The following is a 16,722-nucleotide window of genomic DNA, read 5'->3' on the forward strand; positions in this document are numbered from 1 at the left end:
AAATGTTGGAAACAACAAGCCAAGAGCTCCTTCTGCAACATTACTGCATAAATTATTCAAAACTCCTGCTCAGGGACCGTTTATAGCTTCATTATTAGCATAGATGGAAGCGTTTAAGAATGAAGGAGTTCCACCAAGGAATTCTCTCTTCGTTTCCCTTTTTTTTTTTTTTTTTTTGAAATCTTCATTCTCTACAGGAATGCCCGTCAGCAGCTGCTCTCCAACATGGACAGACGCAGCCTCCCCCACCTTGCCAAGCCAAACCTTTTAGGCTGGCACGGTCCGCTCCCCGGCACCGCCAGGGCCATCACGTAGCGCTCTGGCGGCGAGCACGCGGCGCAGACCGGGAAGGCCGGGCGCGGGACCCGAACCTGCCACCTCCTGCACCGCCCCGCGCCCCGCGCGCCCCCGCCGGCGACCGGCCGGGCCCCCGCGCCCCGCCCCGGCAGCGCCGCTGCCAATCAGCGCGCGGCAGGAGCCGCTGCCGGGTGGGGCTGGCGGCGCCCCCGCCCCCCGGGCTGGCAATTCGATTGGCTGCTTCCCCGCCAAACCGCCCAATCGGAGGGCGCTTTGCAAAGGCGCCCTGAGCCTATCGCAGAGGGGGTTCCTCTTCCGCTCGGGCAGTTTGAAACCGTCGGTGCCGCCGGCCGGAGCCCGCAGGTGAGCGGGGGGGGCCGGGGCCGCGCCGTCCTTCCCACAGCACCGCTGCTCCTGCCCGGGGGCCGCGCTGCCGCCCGCAGCCCCACCCCAAGGTTCCTGAGGGTGCTGGTGGGCACCCTCTGCCCCCGGTGTTTGGGCTGGTTGACTTAAAAGCCCTGTATAAGAAAAGAAAAGGAAAATCTCCTGTTCATAATCTGTCGTGTTCCCCGCTGCCTGATCACCTCTGTGCCTCCCTGGTGTCTGTGGGACGCTTAGCGGATTGTCCCTGTTGTCCCCGGCTGCCATGGCAGCCGCGGTCGCAGCGGTGTTGGCGCTGCCGGCATCGGGGGCAGCTGCGGAGGTGCTGTAGTGAGGAGTTAAAAGCGTGAGCAGCGCTGCTTTGCAAGGGGGTACAGCTAAAGGGAACGAATATGTCCTGCCTCTATTGGCAGGTGGTGTAGTTCTATGACTGGCAGTGTCCCCCAAGGTTCAGTTCTGGGCCCAGAACTGTTTAACTTGTTCATCCCTGACATGAGTGAAGGGGCAGATGCCTCCTCAGCAAATTCACTGAGAACACAAAGCTGGTAGGAATGGCCAACACCCCGGTGTGCTCTGCAGCCCTTCAGAAGGACCATGACAGGATGGAGAGATGGGCAGAGAAGAACCATCTGAAATTCAGCAAAGGCAAATGCCAGGTCCTGCACCTGGGGAGGAACAAGCCCAGGCACCAGCACAGGCTGGGGCTGATCTGCTGGGGGGCAGCTCTGCAGAGAAGGACCTGCGGGTCCTGGTGGACACCAAGCTGTCCGTGAGCCAGCAGAGTGTCCTGGTGCCCAAGGAGGCCAATGGTATCCTGGGGGGCATTAGGAAGGGCATTGCTAGCAGGTCATGGAAGGCGATCCTTCCCCTCTACTCAGCCCTAGAGAGGTCACCCCAGGAGTGCTGTGTCCAGTTCTGGACTCCTCAGGACAAGAGGGACATGGAGCTCCTGGAGTGGGTCAGCAGAGGCTACAAAGATGATAAGGGGACTGGAACATCTATCTTAGGAGGAAAGGCAGAGGGAGCTGGGCCTCTTCAGCCTCAAGAAGAGACAAGCGAGAGGAAACCTCATCAATATCTATAATTATCTGAAGGGAGGATGCCAAGGCAATGGAGCCAGGCTCTTCCTAGTGGTGCTGAGCAATAGGACAAGAGTTAATGGGCAGAAACTGATACACAGGAAGTTCCACCTGAACATGAGAGGGCACTTCTACGTTGTGCAGGTGACCACGCGCTGGAACAGATTGCTCAGAGAGATTGTGAACTCTCCCTCACTGGAAATGTGCAAGAACCACCTGGCTGCAATCCTGTGCCATGTGCTCTAGGATGACCCTGCTTAAGCAGGAGGGTTGGACTACATGACCCGCTGTAGTCTATTCCGACCTTACCCACTACATGATTCTCTTTCATAGGTGTTGAATCCTCTGATCCAAATGAAACCTTAAATTATTTGGAAAGCATCATCTTTAGTTAAAAACAAAGCCAAACCCACAAAAACTTGAGCACAGCTTAATTAATTCAAAATTAAGGAGGAGAGCAACAATGGTGAGTCAGACCAAGATGTTTGTAGTTGCATCCTGTTTCTTAAAAGTAGCAGTGTTACTATTGCAGTTGTATGCTTACAGTTTGGAAGAAACTGCTGCTCTTAGCAGGAATCTGTCTTTAATGAAGTCAGACATATGTTTTGACAGATGCTCGGGTAAGTTTAGAAGAACCTGGTAAGCTTGAGGATGTTCTTCTCACTTGTCTTTCACCATGTAATGATTTACAGCTTAGCAAATTAGCTTACTGACCCAGAGGCAGTGTCTTAATATCCCTTGATTTCTCTTTTAGAAACTTATCCGGTAATTTGTGGGACTTAGTGCTTGTTCACTAAGATCAAAGCAGACAAGTTATTCTTAGGCCAGCTTGGCTGAGCAGGGATCTTCTGAAGCTAAGGCAAAAAAGGAAAGCATATGCCCAGTGGAAGCAAAGTCAGGTTACATGGGAGAAGTACAGAGATACAGCTCTCCACAGTAGAGAGGAAATTCATGTGCTCAGAGCTCAATTAGGCTTGAAGCTAGGCAGTGCTGTAGGGGACAGAAAAAGTAGTTTTTTAAAATACATCAATAGTAAAAGGCAGTCCAGAAATGACATGAGCCTGTTACATGATGAGGATGGTCACCTCACAAACAGGGACACAGACGAGGCAGAAATTAGTTCTTTGCTTCAGTCTGCAACATTGATGCGGTCATTGGTCACAGCCAGCATGGGTTCATGAGAGGAAGGTCCCGCCTGAGAAACTTAATTCCCTTTTATGACAAGGTGATCCACCTGCTTGATCAGGGGAAGCCAGGTGATGTGATCTTTTTGAATTTCAGTAAAGCTTTTGATACTGTCTCTCACAGGAGCCTTCTGGACAAAATGTCCAGCACACAGCTGGATAAACACATCATGTGATGGGTGAGCAGCTGCCGCACAGGTCAAGCACAAAGGGTTACAGTGAATGGGGTCACTTCAGACTGGGGACCTCTCCCTAGGGGGTTCCACAGGGCTCCGTCTTAGGCCTGGTGCTTTTCAACATCTTCTTAATTGACTTGGATGCAGGGCTTAAAGGTATACTAAGTAAATTTGTTGACAATACTAAATTGGGTAGGGCTGTTGATTTCCTCAGATGCAGAAAAGCCACCTGGGACAGGGCAACCCTGGATGTATGAACAAACTGGGAAATGAGAGGCTGGAGAGCAGGCCCACTGAAGGGGTCTGGTGGGGCCTGGTCAATGGCAAGCTGAGCATGAGTCAGCAGTGCCCTGGCAGCCAGGATGGACAGCCCTGTCCTGGAGGGCATCAGGCACAGCATCACCAGCCAGGCAAGGGAGGGGATTGTCCTGCTCTGCTCTGCATTGGGGTGGCCTCACCTCGAGTGCTGGGGGCAGTTCTGGCTGCCACAATGTAAGAAAGACATTCAACTATTTGAGATCATCCAAAGGAGGGCAATGAAGATGGTGAAGGGCCTTGAGGGGAAGCTGTGTGAGGAGTCACTGACATCACTTTGGTTTATCACTCATGATGAAGGAACCTTTTGAGTTTTGTAAGATCAGAGAGTAGTTTCAGTGATAAGTAGAGAACGAGATCCACTTGGTAGCATGTCAGGGGCATGATCTTAGAGAACTGAAAACAGAAGTCAGGACAGTGGTCTTAAGTTATTGAACAAACTTCAGTAAAAACCTTTCTTTTCCGCTTCCTTGGACTTGTCTGTGTTCACAAGGAACTCCATTTGCCATCCTGTTTCTCAGAAAAATCAATAGTTTAGTTCTTTGGAAGTGTACTGAGAAGAGAAGGTATAACAATATTTCTAACTTCTGGCTGCAAATACCCATCTAATTCCTGTAAGTTCTAGACAGTTTGTGATCTTCCCTAATGCACACACACCTTTGAATAGATCCAGGGCTTTTAGAGTAGTCAGGATCCACAATTTGAGAAACTATGTAGGAAAGCATATGAAGTTGAAGACGGCTTTTTAGCATTACTGAAGTATTTTTTGGTATTGAAAGAATTTATCAGCTAAAAGAAGGTGGAGTACTAGTATAGAGCTATTTCACTATGTAGAGAGGATAAAACCAAGGGTATATATAAGGAATAGTTCATGTGAAAGAGGAAAGGAGAAAATTATCAAAGCAGGTGGCAGTGAAAAAGGTGGAGCTGACAAAGGTAGTATTTCTTCTGTCATCTACACACACAGATATACAGGAGTAAAAAGTACAAAGTAAACCTTCATTAGACTTCATTTTTTGTATTCAAAAAATGTGGTTGGTATATGAGGGCTCAGCAGGAAGTAGGAAGATTGTAGTCATGTCTTTTGAACCTTGAACTACAGGAAATCTCATCATTTGAAATTGTCTTTATACCATTTTTAAGACATCCATCATCAACACAGAAATGAGCTCGCTATTCTGAAAGGTGTAAAAATAGCTGTGGCAGAGAGAACTTTTGTGGTGCAGGAAGAATCAGTGTCTGGAATAGCTCAAAGAGCAAAAGGATAATTAATGTCTATCTGTATTCCTATATAGAGAGCTACATGGGGTTTTTGATACTTTGAGAAACATTGATTGTGTTTAAGAAGGATACTCCTGCCAGTTTAATGACAGCACAACTAGCAATTTAAAATTTACATTTCTGTCAGAAAATTCATCTCTTTAAAAAACAACTGAGAATATTATAATTGACAGTTGTAAAGATCTCTCTGAAAATAAATTTTCCTTGCAAATTGTTTGCTACAATGTACAGTAAGTCACTTCCTCTGGTTATTTACAGTGGTATGCCTTCTCTCCTGACAACTCCCTGCTTGATCTGTCTGATTGTCTTTCATGTGTGTCAGGCACCTGTATCACTCTGTCATTCATTCATTAACAAATTCACCTTGCTTTATATTTAGTTTCCCCTCATTTTGTAATTTCTTTCGTCTTTTCCTCCCCCCTATTTCCTTTTGAGTCCTTTTCCCCTTGTTCCATCAAATCTTATCACAAGAGCTTCAGTTCTTCTCTGAAGGACCTATTCAAGGCTGTAGTATATTAAAAGATACATATATCTTTCACAAAGTCTTCAAGCTTCTTATCAATTCTTCACCATCGCCTACTTCCCAAGTACTCAAAGAATGCCTCACTGTCTTGCTTCAAAATTGCTGGAATTATTGACATTTATTGAACCTAAGGTATTACTTATCCTTCCATATCTGTTTATCTTCCTGGGCCTTTAAGTCAAATAAGGTGGTGGGAGACTGATGTTGACCACTAGGCTTCAGGGTATTGAACAGTAGTGTTCAGGGCATCATCTTATCTTGGGCTATGGTTGAGGTTGTCTAGTGAGTGGGCACATTATGCATTCTTATGTTGCTCTGTAGGAATTTTGTACTGAAACAGCCTGAAAAGCTCAAAAACAATACTGTGTGAATAAAATGAGAGATTGACACAGGAGGGTATCTCTAACTGCAATAACTGACATTGTTGCTTTGGGGTCTTTCCTTGGGGTTTTCTTATAAGTTAATAAAGTATTTGCATGATTTTGAGTGTGCTTTGGATCAGGCAGTTTCCTGCCTAGCATTATATAATGAGACTATTCAATCAGTTTAGTGCACAAAATGGGCATTGATCCAGTTGTTACAACAGAATCTCTGTTTCTGGGGAAAATGTTGATGAGTATGTGTTTATGTACTGAAACCAAAAAATGAAGTTCAGCTTCTACTGTTTTATAGACTTACTTTGTACAGAATGTCATCTGATGAGGAGAAAAGCACAAGTCCAGTTTTGCCAAAAGACTCTGTTCAGGACAGTTCTGTTTCTTCAGATCCTCAGGTAGGAAAGAGGCAATATCATTTGATTTACAGCCATGGCATTTCATTTGGCAAAGGATAACTACAAGGAACTCTAACTGACTCTAACTCTGATTGTGCATCTTTTTTGTATTTTACATACACAGGAAAATAATAAAAATGTTAATGTAAAGAAACAAAGTAGACCACCAAAAAAAATAGATTACAGTATGTTCATTTAGATTCCACTTTTGTGCATTTCACAAGAAATTTATGTAAAAATTCTTATCTAAACTTAAGAGTTTGATCAGCTGCAAGTAAAATAGGTAGTTTTCTTACCTTTTTTTCCAAGTGTTATTCTTCATTTGTGTTAAGTCTTATGAAGATGCCAGAATTTGACACAGTAGGATAGAAACCCATTATTTTTGGGAGATGAAGGGTAAGTATATTTTAGGCTTCCCACATGATGTTGTAAGAACTGAATTTTTTAAATGGATTTATTTCCCTTGGAGTAGTACTATGACCAAGTTAATCACAGAAAGGAAATGACTGCTTTTTGGTTTTTTGTTGTTTTGTTTTTTTTTTTTTACTTTTTGCGTCAAATAGGTCAGGATATGCTGTAACTATAATACTGGGGGGTTTCTGTTTCTGTGCTCATTGTTCTTTCAAGAGAATGCAATGGTATTGGATAAAGTCTTTGTGTTATTATTTTAAAAGCAGCAGATTTGCATCATTTAATAATTGGTTATTCCTATTTGAACAGTGTGTTGTGTGGTTTTTTTCTTTGGTCGAATACAGTCCATACCAGGACAGTTTTGACAATAACATGTTTTGCTAGTTGCCCTGTAGAAATATATCTCCACATTTGTCACCTGGTGAAATGGGCATATACAGCAGCAGCACTGTTTAGTTGAGGGGTTTTCTTCTTTCTTTTTTTACTATGTGGATTGACTTGTACCTTTAAAACTACATCTTTAGAGGCAATTCATTTCTGCAGCTCATACACTTTTCAATTTCTGCACATCTCATGGATAAGTTTTCGTAATCTTTGTTTAAGAATAGTAATGCATCTGTGTTTCCAATGCTTTTTGTAGTCAGAGAACAAGATAAAACATCATGCTACAAATTTTGAAGGACCAGAATTTTCTGTTATGACCTGGTTGATTATCACGGAGGTTCCAAGGCCACCTTGTAGAAAATTATAAACTTAACTAATGAATGACTGTTTTGCGAATGAGAACATGCCTAGAGTAGTAGAATAGTTCTGGTTGGAAGTGACCTACACCAATAATTGGAGAAACTGCCTGACTGTTTTGTGACTGACCAAAAGTTAAAGCATGTTATTAGAGGGCGTTGTCCAAATGCCTCTTAAACACTGACAGGCTCGCAGCATCAACCACTCTCCCTAGGAAGCCCATTCCAGTGTTTGATGGCCCTCAGTGAAGAAATGCTTCCTAACATCAAATCTGATCCTCCCCTGACACAATTTTGAACCTTTCCCATGCATCCTGTCACTGGATCCCAGGGAGAAGAGATGGGCATCTCCTCTCACTTCCCCCACTCAGGAAGCTGTAGAAAGCAAAGAGGCCCCTCAGCCTTCTTTTCTGCAAACTAGACAAGCCCAAAACTACCCCTAGTAGGAGTTTGTTACTGTTGAAAAAGAAGAACCCTGGGGTAACAGCTGATCAATTGGAATGTTGACAGGGAAGTACTCTACTCCTTTTAGAGAATTTTGGAAGGTCTGTTCAGTTTTGTTTGATTGGGCCTTTTTGATAATGTGTTGCTTTTAAATAGAAACCAGATTATTACTTTTCCTTACAAAGAGATCCACTGGCTCTTAGAGAATTCCCATTACTTACAGTTGGGTTTTGCAAGACTTTATCCATTCAATCTGTTCTTGTCATATTGTTTAGTAACCTTGACTTCAATTCTTTGTAGTACCTGTATATTTTTATTTTTAAAAAGAAAAAAAATTATCAAACAAGTCTGATTTTTTTTGGTGCCATTTGTTCATTGCATCACTGCATTTACTTCTACAAAACAAAGGCATTAAACGGTCAAAACTCCACTGACCTTCAGGTCATAGAACTATATTCCTCATGTATATATTTTATACATGAACAGAATTGTTTGCAGTTGACAAAAAAGCTTGAACATTTTGTTTAAAGCAGAACCAAGGTAGTAAACCAAAGATATATTGTTGACTTCATTTTATTATGGTTTTATTTTAAGTGTACTGGTCGATATTACATTCCAGTTGCAGCGTGCTTGTTATGGTGTGTTTAAGATTGAGGTAATACACTTAATCACTCAATGTTTCCCTACATATTCCCACTGCTGTCTCCAGGATTATTTTTTTCGTGTTCCTAAGCTTCTGGTTACAACTGCCACGAACTTGCATCTGATATCTAACCTACTATGTCCTTTGAATTGACTAAAATAATCATGGAAGCAGCTGGATCTAACTAACTTGTTTGTGGGGAAGAATCGGTTTTACAGTGCTATTTGGTTAAATGATCTCTTTGAAGAAAACAGAGGTGTGATCTGATGTCTTCTGCAGAATCATTTAATTTATATTAGTTAAGGCTAATATTGGCTTTTTTACTCAGCTGAAATTTTGCTGCAGGGAGTTTGGTATGGTTCCATGTAGTTCCTGATTGAATAACAGATCAGAAGATATCTGTTTTCTTCTTTGGATATCTTCTAAAATCTAAACTGCATACATTTAGAAAGATACAGCTATGGAAAAATTGATAACTTGTTGATTTGCAGCTAACTATATACCTTTTACATGGAATGTGACACACTTGCTTATCCAAAAGATACATCATGTATTTGTAATTCTACAGCTTCATATACGTTTATTTAGGCTTTTACTTTGAACATGATAGATTAGAAGATGGGAAATGGACATTTCAATGGAAACTAGAATTCGTTTAAAAAGTGCCAATCCTAGCTTCCTAAATTCTCTAATTAATTGAAACACACAAAAATATAGAAGTTACACTGAAAGTTTTAAAGTATTATCCTTTTCAGTTATTGGATTCAAAAACATATTACGTGTAATTGGTACCTTTCATTAATTGTTTTCACTCTAACTTTCCCTGGGTTGAAGGGGAAATTAATTTTTGAATTCACACTTGATTTCTGAGGTTTGACCTAATTAGGATACTGAGCAGAACTAATACGATAATACTAAGTGAAGAAAAAAATAACTGCTTGTGACCTGGCTTAGTATTTTCCAATGGGCATTGTTTTCCAAATCTTTAATTAGTAAATTTGATTGGTTTTAGTATGTAACTGCTACTAGAACTTGTTTAATTAATTACTGGATTATGTGTTTAAGATACAATACAGATTGTTTACAGTTTCACAATGAACACTAAATACCTTCATCCTGAAAATCTGTTTCATTAGGAGGTATCAAAAAATTATTAATTGGCTTACTTTGATGCATAGTATAATGCCACGTACTACTTAGATACATTTACAACTTCTTAATATAACTTTCTTAGTTATATATACACATTCCATATACCTGTATAATTATATAAAAAGATGAGAATAATTATAGCTACTCTAAACAAAACTGTGTATAATCAAATCTCTTTTGATGATTGGCTTTGCAACTTCCACCAAAGAAATTGTAATGTTACAGAATGTGAAGTGTGACTGTGTTCAGTAGCATCTTTGTCATGGCTATAAAAATACATGCTTTTCTTTGAAGCACTAGTAGTAGTGATTAGAAATAACACTGGGCAATTAATAACTGACATGATCTGGAACTGGAGTTTTCTTCCAGTTCCTGTTTTTGTTTTAGATGCCTATTATAGTATCCAATTCTGGCATCTGGCAGAGTCTTTCTGTGCAACTATTACAGTGCATCTAGTTGTAATCAGAAGGAGTGTGAACATTAAACAAGAGAAAGTTAAATTATTATAATTACTGTAGGAAAACAGCTCACTTTTGCAACTTGAAGGGAAATCCTCTTAGTTCTCACCACGATAATAAAAAAGCCTCTCAAAATTATAGAAAATAATTTGGACTTCTTCTTACATATGCCTAATTTTTAAAAATGTAATTGTAGTTTTATAATTCTTTGTCACCCCTTTGCAACAGGATGAATATGAAGAGCTGTTTCGTTATACTGTAGTAACTCCGAGGTTTGAACAGTGTGTCTCAAAGTTGCCAGAACCTGCCTCAGAACAGAGACCAGCTGACAGAGCTTCCAGGCTAACTGATGATGCCAGTCACCGTAAAACTCCAGGTAGTATGCCCAAGGCTGTGTGTTGAGCTTACAAGAACAATGATACAATTTTTATGGCTTACATTTTTTAATAGCTTCAGTTTGAAAAATATATGTGCCTCAACTGTAGTACCTCTGCATTTTGCACAACAGGAAATTTAGGAAGGCATATTCCCTGAAGTGTTCTCTCTTTCTCTCTGACATCACTGTTGGATGACAGCATTGATATGCTGACAGTTCTTTGTATTTTGTGGTGCAAATGTTTAATAATCGGTTGGTGTAATAAAGGTAAAAGGGATACCCTTACTTACAGTATATACTTCGTTGAAATTTGATGGGTCACAGCTAGTTTTCCTGTGATACTTGTACCGCCATGATGGAGAAATGGGTATTGAAACAATGATTGTTTGGAAGGGAGAATTACCTTAAAAAGGCTTTGTGTAATGACTAAGCATGTCACAACATGAATGTCATTCTTGCTCTTTTAGTTCGATCATGTTATTATAGTTTTATTTTACTGCTTGGTATTTAGGACTCTGAACTTAGTGTCTTCACTGTGATGCATTAGTAACATTGATATTTGTGATTATGTGTTGTTTGCGTCTGTCACTAGCATTTAGATCAAGAATTTGCTTTGATTGAGAATTTTGCTTTGCTGTTAATTTTTCTTCAGAAGCAATAGTGAACAATCACACCTGCATTATTTCTTTTCCAGGAAGTTAAGTATAATCAGGAAAAATTGACTTTAACTTATATTCTTTATCATTCTATTTAATTATAAAAATAGTTAGCCTCGGTTTTGTCTTCTCTTTTAGAATCTTTGTGGATGACTTTATCTCTACTGTTTAGAGGAGCAAGTGACATATTTATACCTTCTAACTTGGGAGTTTGGTCAATACTATTTCTTTACATTTGTTGATTCTGAAGCAACTGCTAGACAATCTGTATGGAAGGATTAAGGCTGCAGGAGATGGCAAGTTGTAGGTGATGGCAGCTGCATAATGACCTTTAGCCTTTCTGTCCATCCTGTCCTACCTACCTGCTGCTCTTGTCTTGACCTCATGGCACCATTCCCAGGATACACCTGGCCTTAGCATGAGCTGTGTGCTAGCCAAATTCTGAGCAGTATTTACATGAACAATTACGGCATGAGTGGAATGTCTGCAGTACACAGATCACAGGACAGCTGTGATCCTGTTGCCAGTCTCTGTATATGAACTGTCATGACACAAGCTGTCCCCAGTTTCTTCAAAAGTCTGTGTGGGTTGAAGGCAGCTCAAGTCCATTGCTATGTTAAAAGTTCATTTTGCTGGTTCCTTAGTTTTTATACTGTGTTGGGTCAAGCCATGCTTGTCTGGCTAGCACAGAAATGCATTCAGAGTTCTTAATTATCTAAGGCCAGTTATACAACCATTTGATCCACTCAACTGGTGCAGCCTTTTATGAGAAACAAATAGAGCCCCTTCCTGTGTTGAGATAAATTCAGCTTTCTTTAAAACAGCTGTGGTCACTCTGTATTCTTCCCAGGGCTCCATGAACAGATTGCTTACCTCCTCTGAATGTTCTTCCATTATTGAACAGTCACATTATAAGTCACAGATTGCCAGGATTCAGGTACACTTGCAAAACTCTTGGTTTGTAGAGCAGTTAATGTCAGCTGCTGGAACTGTTTCTCAGCCTGAGTTGTTGTTCTTAAAAGAGCAGTAGAAAATTTCAAACCCAGCTATGTGGAATTGTATTATGGAACAAATTTTAATTTGGGTATTGTCCTCAGTGCTCTCTCTGCTTAGAGTTTTGTCTCCCAGTTTGAGTGGAATATTGTTTTGTAAGGGAATTTTTGTGGTTTATAATACTGCTGTTCATAAGAAAGAATATCATAATCAAAGCACTAAACTTGTGCACTCTTTTGGTACATGCCTGTATATTCTATTTTCAATCATATTTGTCTGAAGAGAAAATTGTAGCTAGTCACCCAGTCTCCTGTCTCTCTTTAACTCTTTCAGAGGTGTTATGCTCTTACTTTTTAATTTTTTTCCTTGGGTGTATTGGGTTTGCCTGGCCAGGCTTTAGTAGTGGGGGTGCTAAAGAAATGGCTTCTGTGAGAAGCTGCTGGAAGCTTCCTCCATTTCTCACAGAGCCAGTCTCTGGCAGCTCCAAAAGACAGGAGTGCAGCTGGCCAAGGCTGAGCCAATTTGAAATGTTGGTAATGCCTCTGTGATAAGAGATTTGAGAAGAAAAAAGTTTTGCACAGTTTTAATCGTGACCACAGAAGAACGGAGTGAGAATGTGTGAGAGAAACCACTATAAAGGTCATTGAAGCAGGAACAGGAGGTGCTTCAGGCGCTGGAGCTGGGATTCCCCTGCAGCCTGTGGTGCAGACCATGGTGACACAGCTGTGCCCCCGCAGCCCATGGAGGAGACCCACGCTGGAGCAGGGGGATGTTTCAGAGGAGGCTGTGACCCCTTGGCAAGCCCACACTGGAGCAGGGTCCTTGCAGGGACCTGCAGACCCATGGAGAGAGAAGCCCATGCTGGAGCAGGTTTCCTGGTAGGACTTGAGACACCATGGGAGACCCACACTGGAGCAGCCTGTCCTTGAAGGACTGCACCCCATGGAAGAGTGACCCACACTGCAGCAGTTCACAGAGAGCTGTTGCCCATGGGATGGACTCACATTGGAGAAGTTCATGGGGAACTGTCTCCCATGGGAGGGACCCCACATGTTGGAGCAGGGGAAAGACTCTCCCTCAGCAGTGGGAGAAACAATGTAACCCTCATTCCCTGTCTCCCTGCGCCGCAGGGGGAGGAGGTAGAGGTGGGAAGGAGAGAGGGATGGGAGAAAGATGTTCTTGAGGTCTTATTTTACCTCTCATCCTGCTCTGATTTTGTTAGTGATAAATTCAATCAATATCTCTAACCAGAGCCTGTTTTGCCCATGATGGTATTTGATGAGTGATGTCTCCCACTCCTTATCTCAACCCATGAACCCTTCATTATATTTTGTCTGCCCTGTCCAGCTGCAGACATGAGTGAGAGAGCGGCTTTGGTGGGTGCCTGGCATCCAGCCAGCATCAACCCACTAAATGGGGCTAAACATGTAGCCTATCAGGTCTTTGTTCCTTTTTATGGCCATAGAAGTGAGAGGACAAAATTCCATTCCCTTGGTTGCTTCTCTTGAAATGTTTAAACAGCATTATCTTTTTAATATGCCTGTTGTTATCAAATCAGAATAGCCATTTGCAAGCTCTAGTTAATTGTCATGGGACAGGGTAAAGAAATAGTCTTATACTTGATGGTGATAAAAATTTTGCATTGTAGTTGTCATTAAAAGGGTTGTATTGCTCATTACAAGGAACCACGCATATTTATTATCTTTGCAAAGGGCAGCACCCTGCAAAGTACTATTTGTCTGTTATTTTCAAAATGGGAAAAAAAATTATTAAAAACAGTAAAGAAGTTGCTTCTGAACTTCCCAGAGAATAGAAAAGAATATTTACACGGGCTCATCCTGCTTCTATCAATTGCATGCTATAAACAAGCTTCCTTTACTTTACTACTTTATCAATACATGTGTTTGCTGTTCAAAATATCACTATGTCTTCTCAGCCTGGGAGAGAGATGGCTCATACCTCCTTGAGATAGAGCTTGAAACAATCCAGTTGTGAAAAGATTGTTTCAGCCCTTAGGAAAATATCTGATCAAAATCTTGAACTCTTCTATATAATCACTAGTACTGATTGATGGTGATTGTGTATCAAAGGCCACAATGTTAATGGCCTCAGAATACCTTCTCTTTTTTATGATAGTAATAACAAGACTTTGAATGAACTGTGAGAAAACTAGTTAAATTCAAGTTTAATACTATACCTTTAATGCTGATCAGGTGGGATTGTTTACCAGGTTGTTTCTGAAGGATGGTTAATTGTTCTTTTGGCATTACTTGCTTGTTCATACTAAAAATCAGGCTTTTTGACATTTGGCTCTAATGCTGCTACTGTGTTAAAATAACAAAATCATAAATTATTAGGTTAGTGTTCTTTAACTCTGTAAACCAAAACGAATATCTGCTGAGCGTGGAGTTAAAACCTGAACATTTGCTTTTCTGCAGAGCTTCTCAACTTTGCAATGTGCTTTCCCCCTTCTCCGGTCTCTATTGGGACCAACAGAGTTTCTAATGCCATGTGATGCCTTCTGAAATGAAAGTCTGTTTATGAAGTATTCTTTGGTCTGGATGCTACAATTATGATGGTAGAAGTCTGATTACTAGTAATCTCTATTGGTTGCAGAAAATTTAAGTAGTAGTATAGTATCTTCCCTAACAGCTTTCAGCCAAATAAGAAAAGTAATTGAAATAAACATGCTGTACTATTCAATTCAGTTCAATGTCCAAATGCTTTTAAACTTTGAAACATAAAACTTAATTTCCTGTTCTTGTTACCAGTTTAGTTGATTAAATTTGAAAATTACTAAGATTGGAGCAGTAAATTATTTTTTGCAGAGATGTGCAGTGATGACTCATACCCAAACAGTGGAAAAATTCCTTCTCTTCAGGCCTGCCAGTCCTCAATATATATCCATTAGACTTCTTACAACATTTCAGCAAATTGCTGTGCTCAGCTTGGGCCACTGATAGCATGTCACGTGTGAGAACAGTCTGTCAGAGCTTATTTACTTAATAACAGCAGGAAAAGTCAGATACTAGACCAACACAGAAAAACCCAACAGTAGTAACAGATATCTGGATAAAAAGCTGATTTCATTATTTCTGTCAAGAGATATGTTGCAGTAAATGCATGCGGAGATTATTTAATAAAGTACATTTCTATACTTACCATATCCAAATGGTTCCAATATCCTTCATGCCTTAGCAAACTGTAACCGAACAACAACATAGAATTCTGTGGAAGGAACAGACAGAAGGAGAGCATTAGAAATAAGAATTAAATTAATATGTGTACAACTAGAAAATTATAGCAATGCTGGAAGGCCAAGATGAATTCCATAACATGATCATATAAACATGTAACAGATACACTTGGTGGATTCAATGAAGATATGATACATCCTATGGTAAATGAGAGAAATTAAAGCTATGTTAGGATTATCTGTTCATAGGGAGAATTAAGGGGAAGAGAGTGATGAACTAGTAATACTGTGATTCTCAGACTATGGCAGTTGTCAGTCTGTTTTAGTATCCTGGTTTTATTGGTTACATTTTGTTCTGTTGGGTTTGTTTGGTTTTTTTTTAGGAAAGTATCTTACAAACTGCACTGTGTAGGTTGGACATCCGCGTAATCTAACCAAGTAGTAAAAGTTTAAAAATAAAAATAAAGCTTCATGCATTTCATGTCACAACTGAAGGAAGGAGTGGCATGCAGGAAAGGGGAAAAGTGGTGAAGGACAGAACTGTGAATATTTAACAATGGTAACAGTGCCAGATAATTTTATTGTCAGATGCCAGGCAGGTTCTTCATCACATAAATTAGATGCATTTCAAGTAATCTGGATCATCTGTCTGGCATGTCACATATTTGGGAGATTTTTACAAGCAACAAGTATTCAAATTCTGCCACTACCTAAGCCATACTTCTGTCATTTTCAAGAGAAACTGAAAAAAAAGCTAAAGCCTGATTTTAATATACTCTGTGATGGGGAATAGTCTGTGTATGGTCTTTTGCTTCTGTAATAGGACAGGACATTTAGTCTATAGAAACAGTGTGTTAGATGGGGCTTATTTAGCTCAAGCTGATATTAATTTTATGATGTGTGGTTGTGTATTACCTTGGGAGAAATACCAAAAAGCAATTGTAACTGCTTCTGCATCACAGTTCTTCCTTGTTTCCTTCTTGTTCTGGAGTACGAGTGTAGTAGTTTCGTGGCAGGGAGTATTGGCCAGACAGCTCTTCTCATTTCCTTGGGACAGGAGACTTAACAGTGAAAATAGCTGTGAAAGAGTATCAACCATCAGGCTCTGCCTTGAATAAATTAGAAACATACTTTTCTAGTGTCCACTGAAGATACTGCTTTGTGACAGTTAAACTTACCTCTTCTAGGTTGAACCAAAAAATCAGACCCATCAGACAATATTTGTTTTCAGAAGTGAAGACTAAAATGTTGGTGGTTTCCTCTGTTTGTGAAAAGAAGGGAGTATTCTTTTGAAGTTATCCTATTTGTTGTTATTAACAGGAATCTACTAATACCTCTTCTTTACTTTTTTTTTTTATTCAGTTGTCGACTCAAATAAATTTTCTGTAAGGAATAACTAAATATAAACCAATATTTTATTTCCCAAGTTTACTTAAATATTAACTTTATTTTCAGCTCAAATGTATGCCTATTAGCTTTTGGGCAGGGATTAACTTTAATTTGTAGTGGTAGCTAGCCACAACTCCTCAAAGTGAGGACTTACGTGTAAGGCATTATATAAGTTCATGGTAGATAATTCCTTTCTCAAATTGCTTAAGGTCTAATTAGATGAACAAATTGAAGGCTTTAAGAAAAATGGATGCAG

General features: G+C 40.4%; 1 protein-coding gene across 1 annotated transcript in view; it reads left to right on the plus strand.

Annotated features, from left to right (window-relative positions):
* Positions 1-589: 589 nt before the first annotated feature.
* POC5 (POC5 centriolar protein) overlaps positions 590-16,722 on the plus strand; it is a 29,303-nt gene continuing 13,170 nt past the window's right edge. Inside the window, exons 1-3 of the mRNA XM_082302269.1 lie at positions 590-660; positions 5,909-6,008; positions 10,085-10,232. Of these exons, the coding sequence (XP_082158395.1) occupies positions 5,925-6,008; positions 10,085-10,232 (232 nt within the window). The 5' untranslated portion in view covers positions 590-660; positions 5,909-5,924. The remainder of the gene's footprint in view (positions 661-5,908; positions 6,009-10,084; positions 10,233-16,722) is intronic.

The sequence above is a fragment of the Coloeus monedula genome (genome assembly GCF_965178545.1).
Source record: "Coloeus monedula genome assembly, chromosome: Z".
Classification (NCBI taxonomy): domain Eukaryota; kingdom Metazoa; phylum Chordata; class Aves; order Passeriformes; family Corvidae; genus Coloeus; species Coloeus monedula.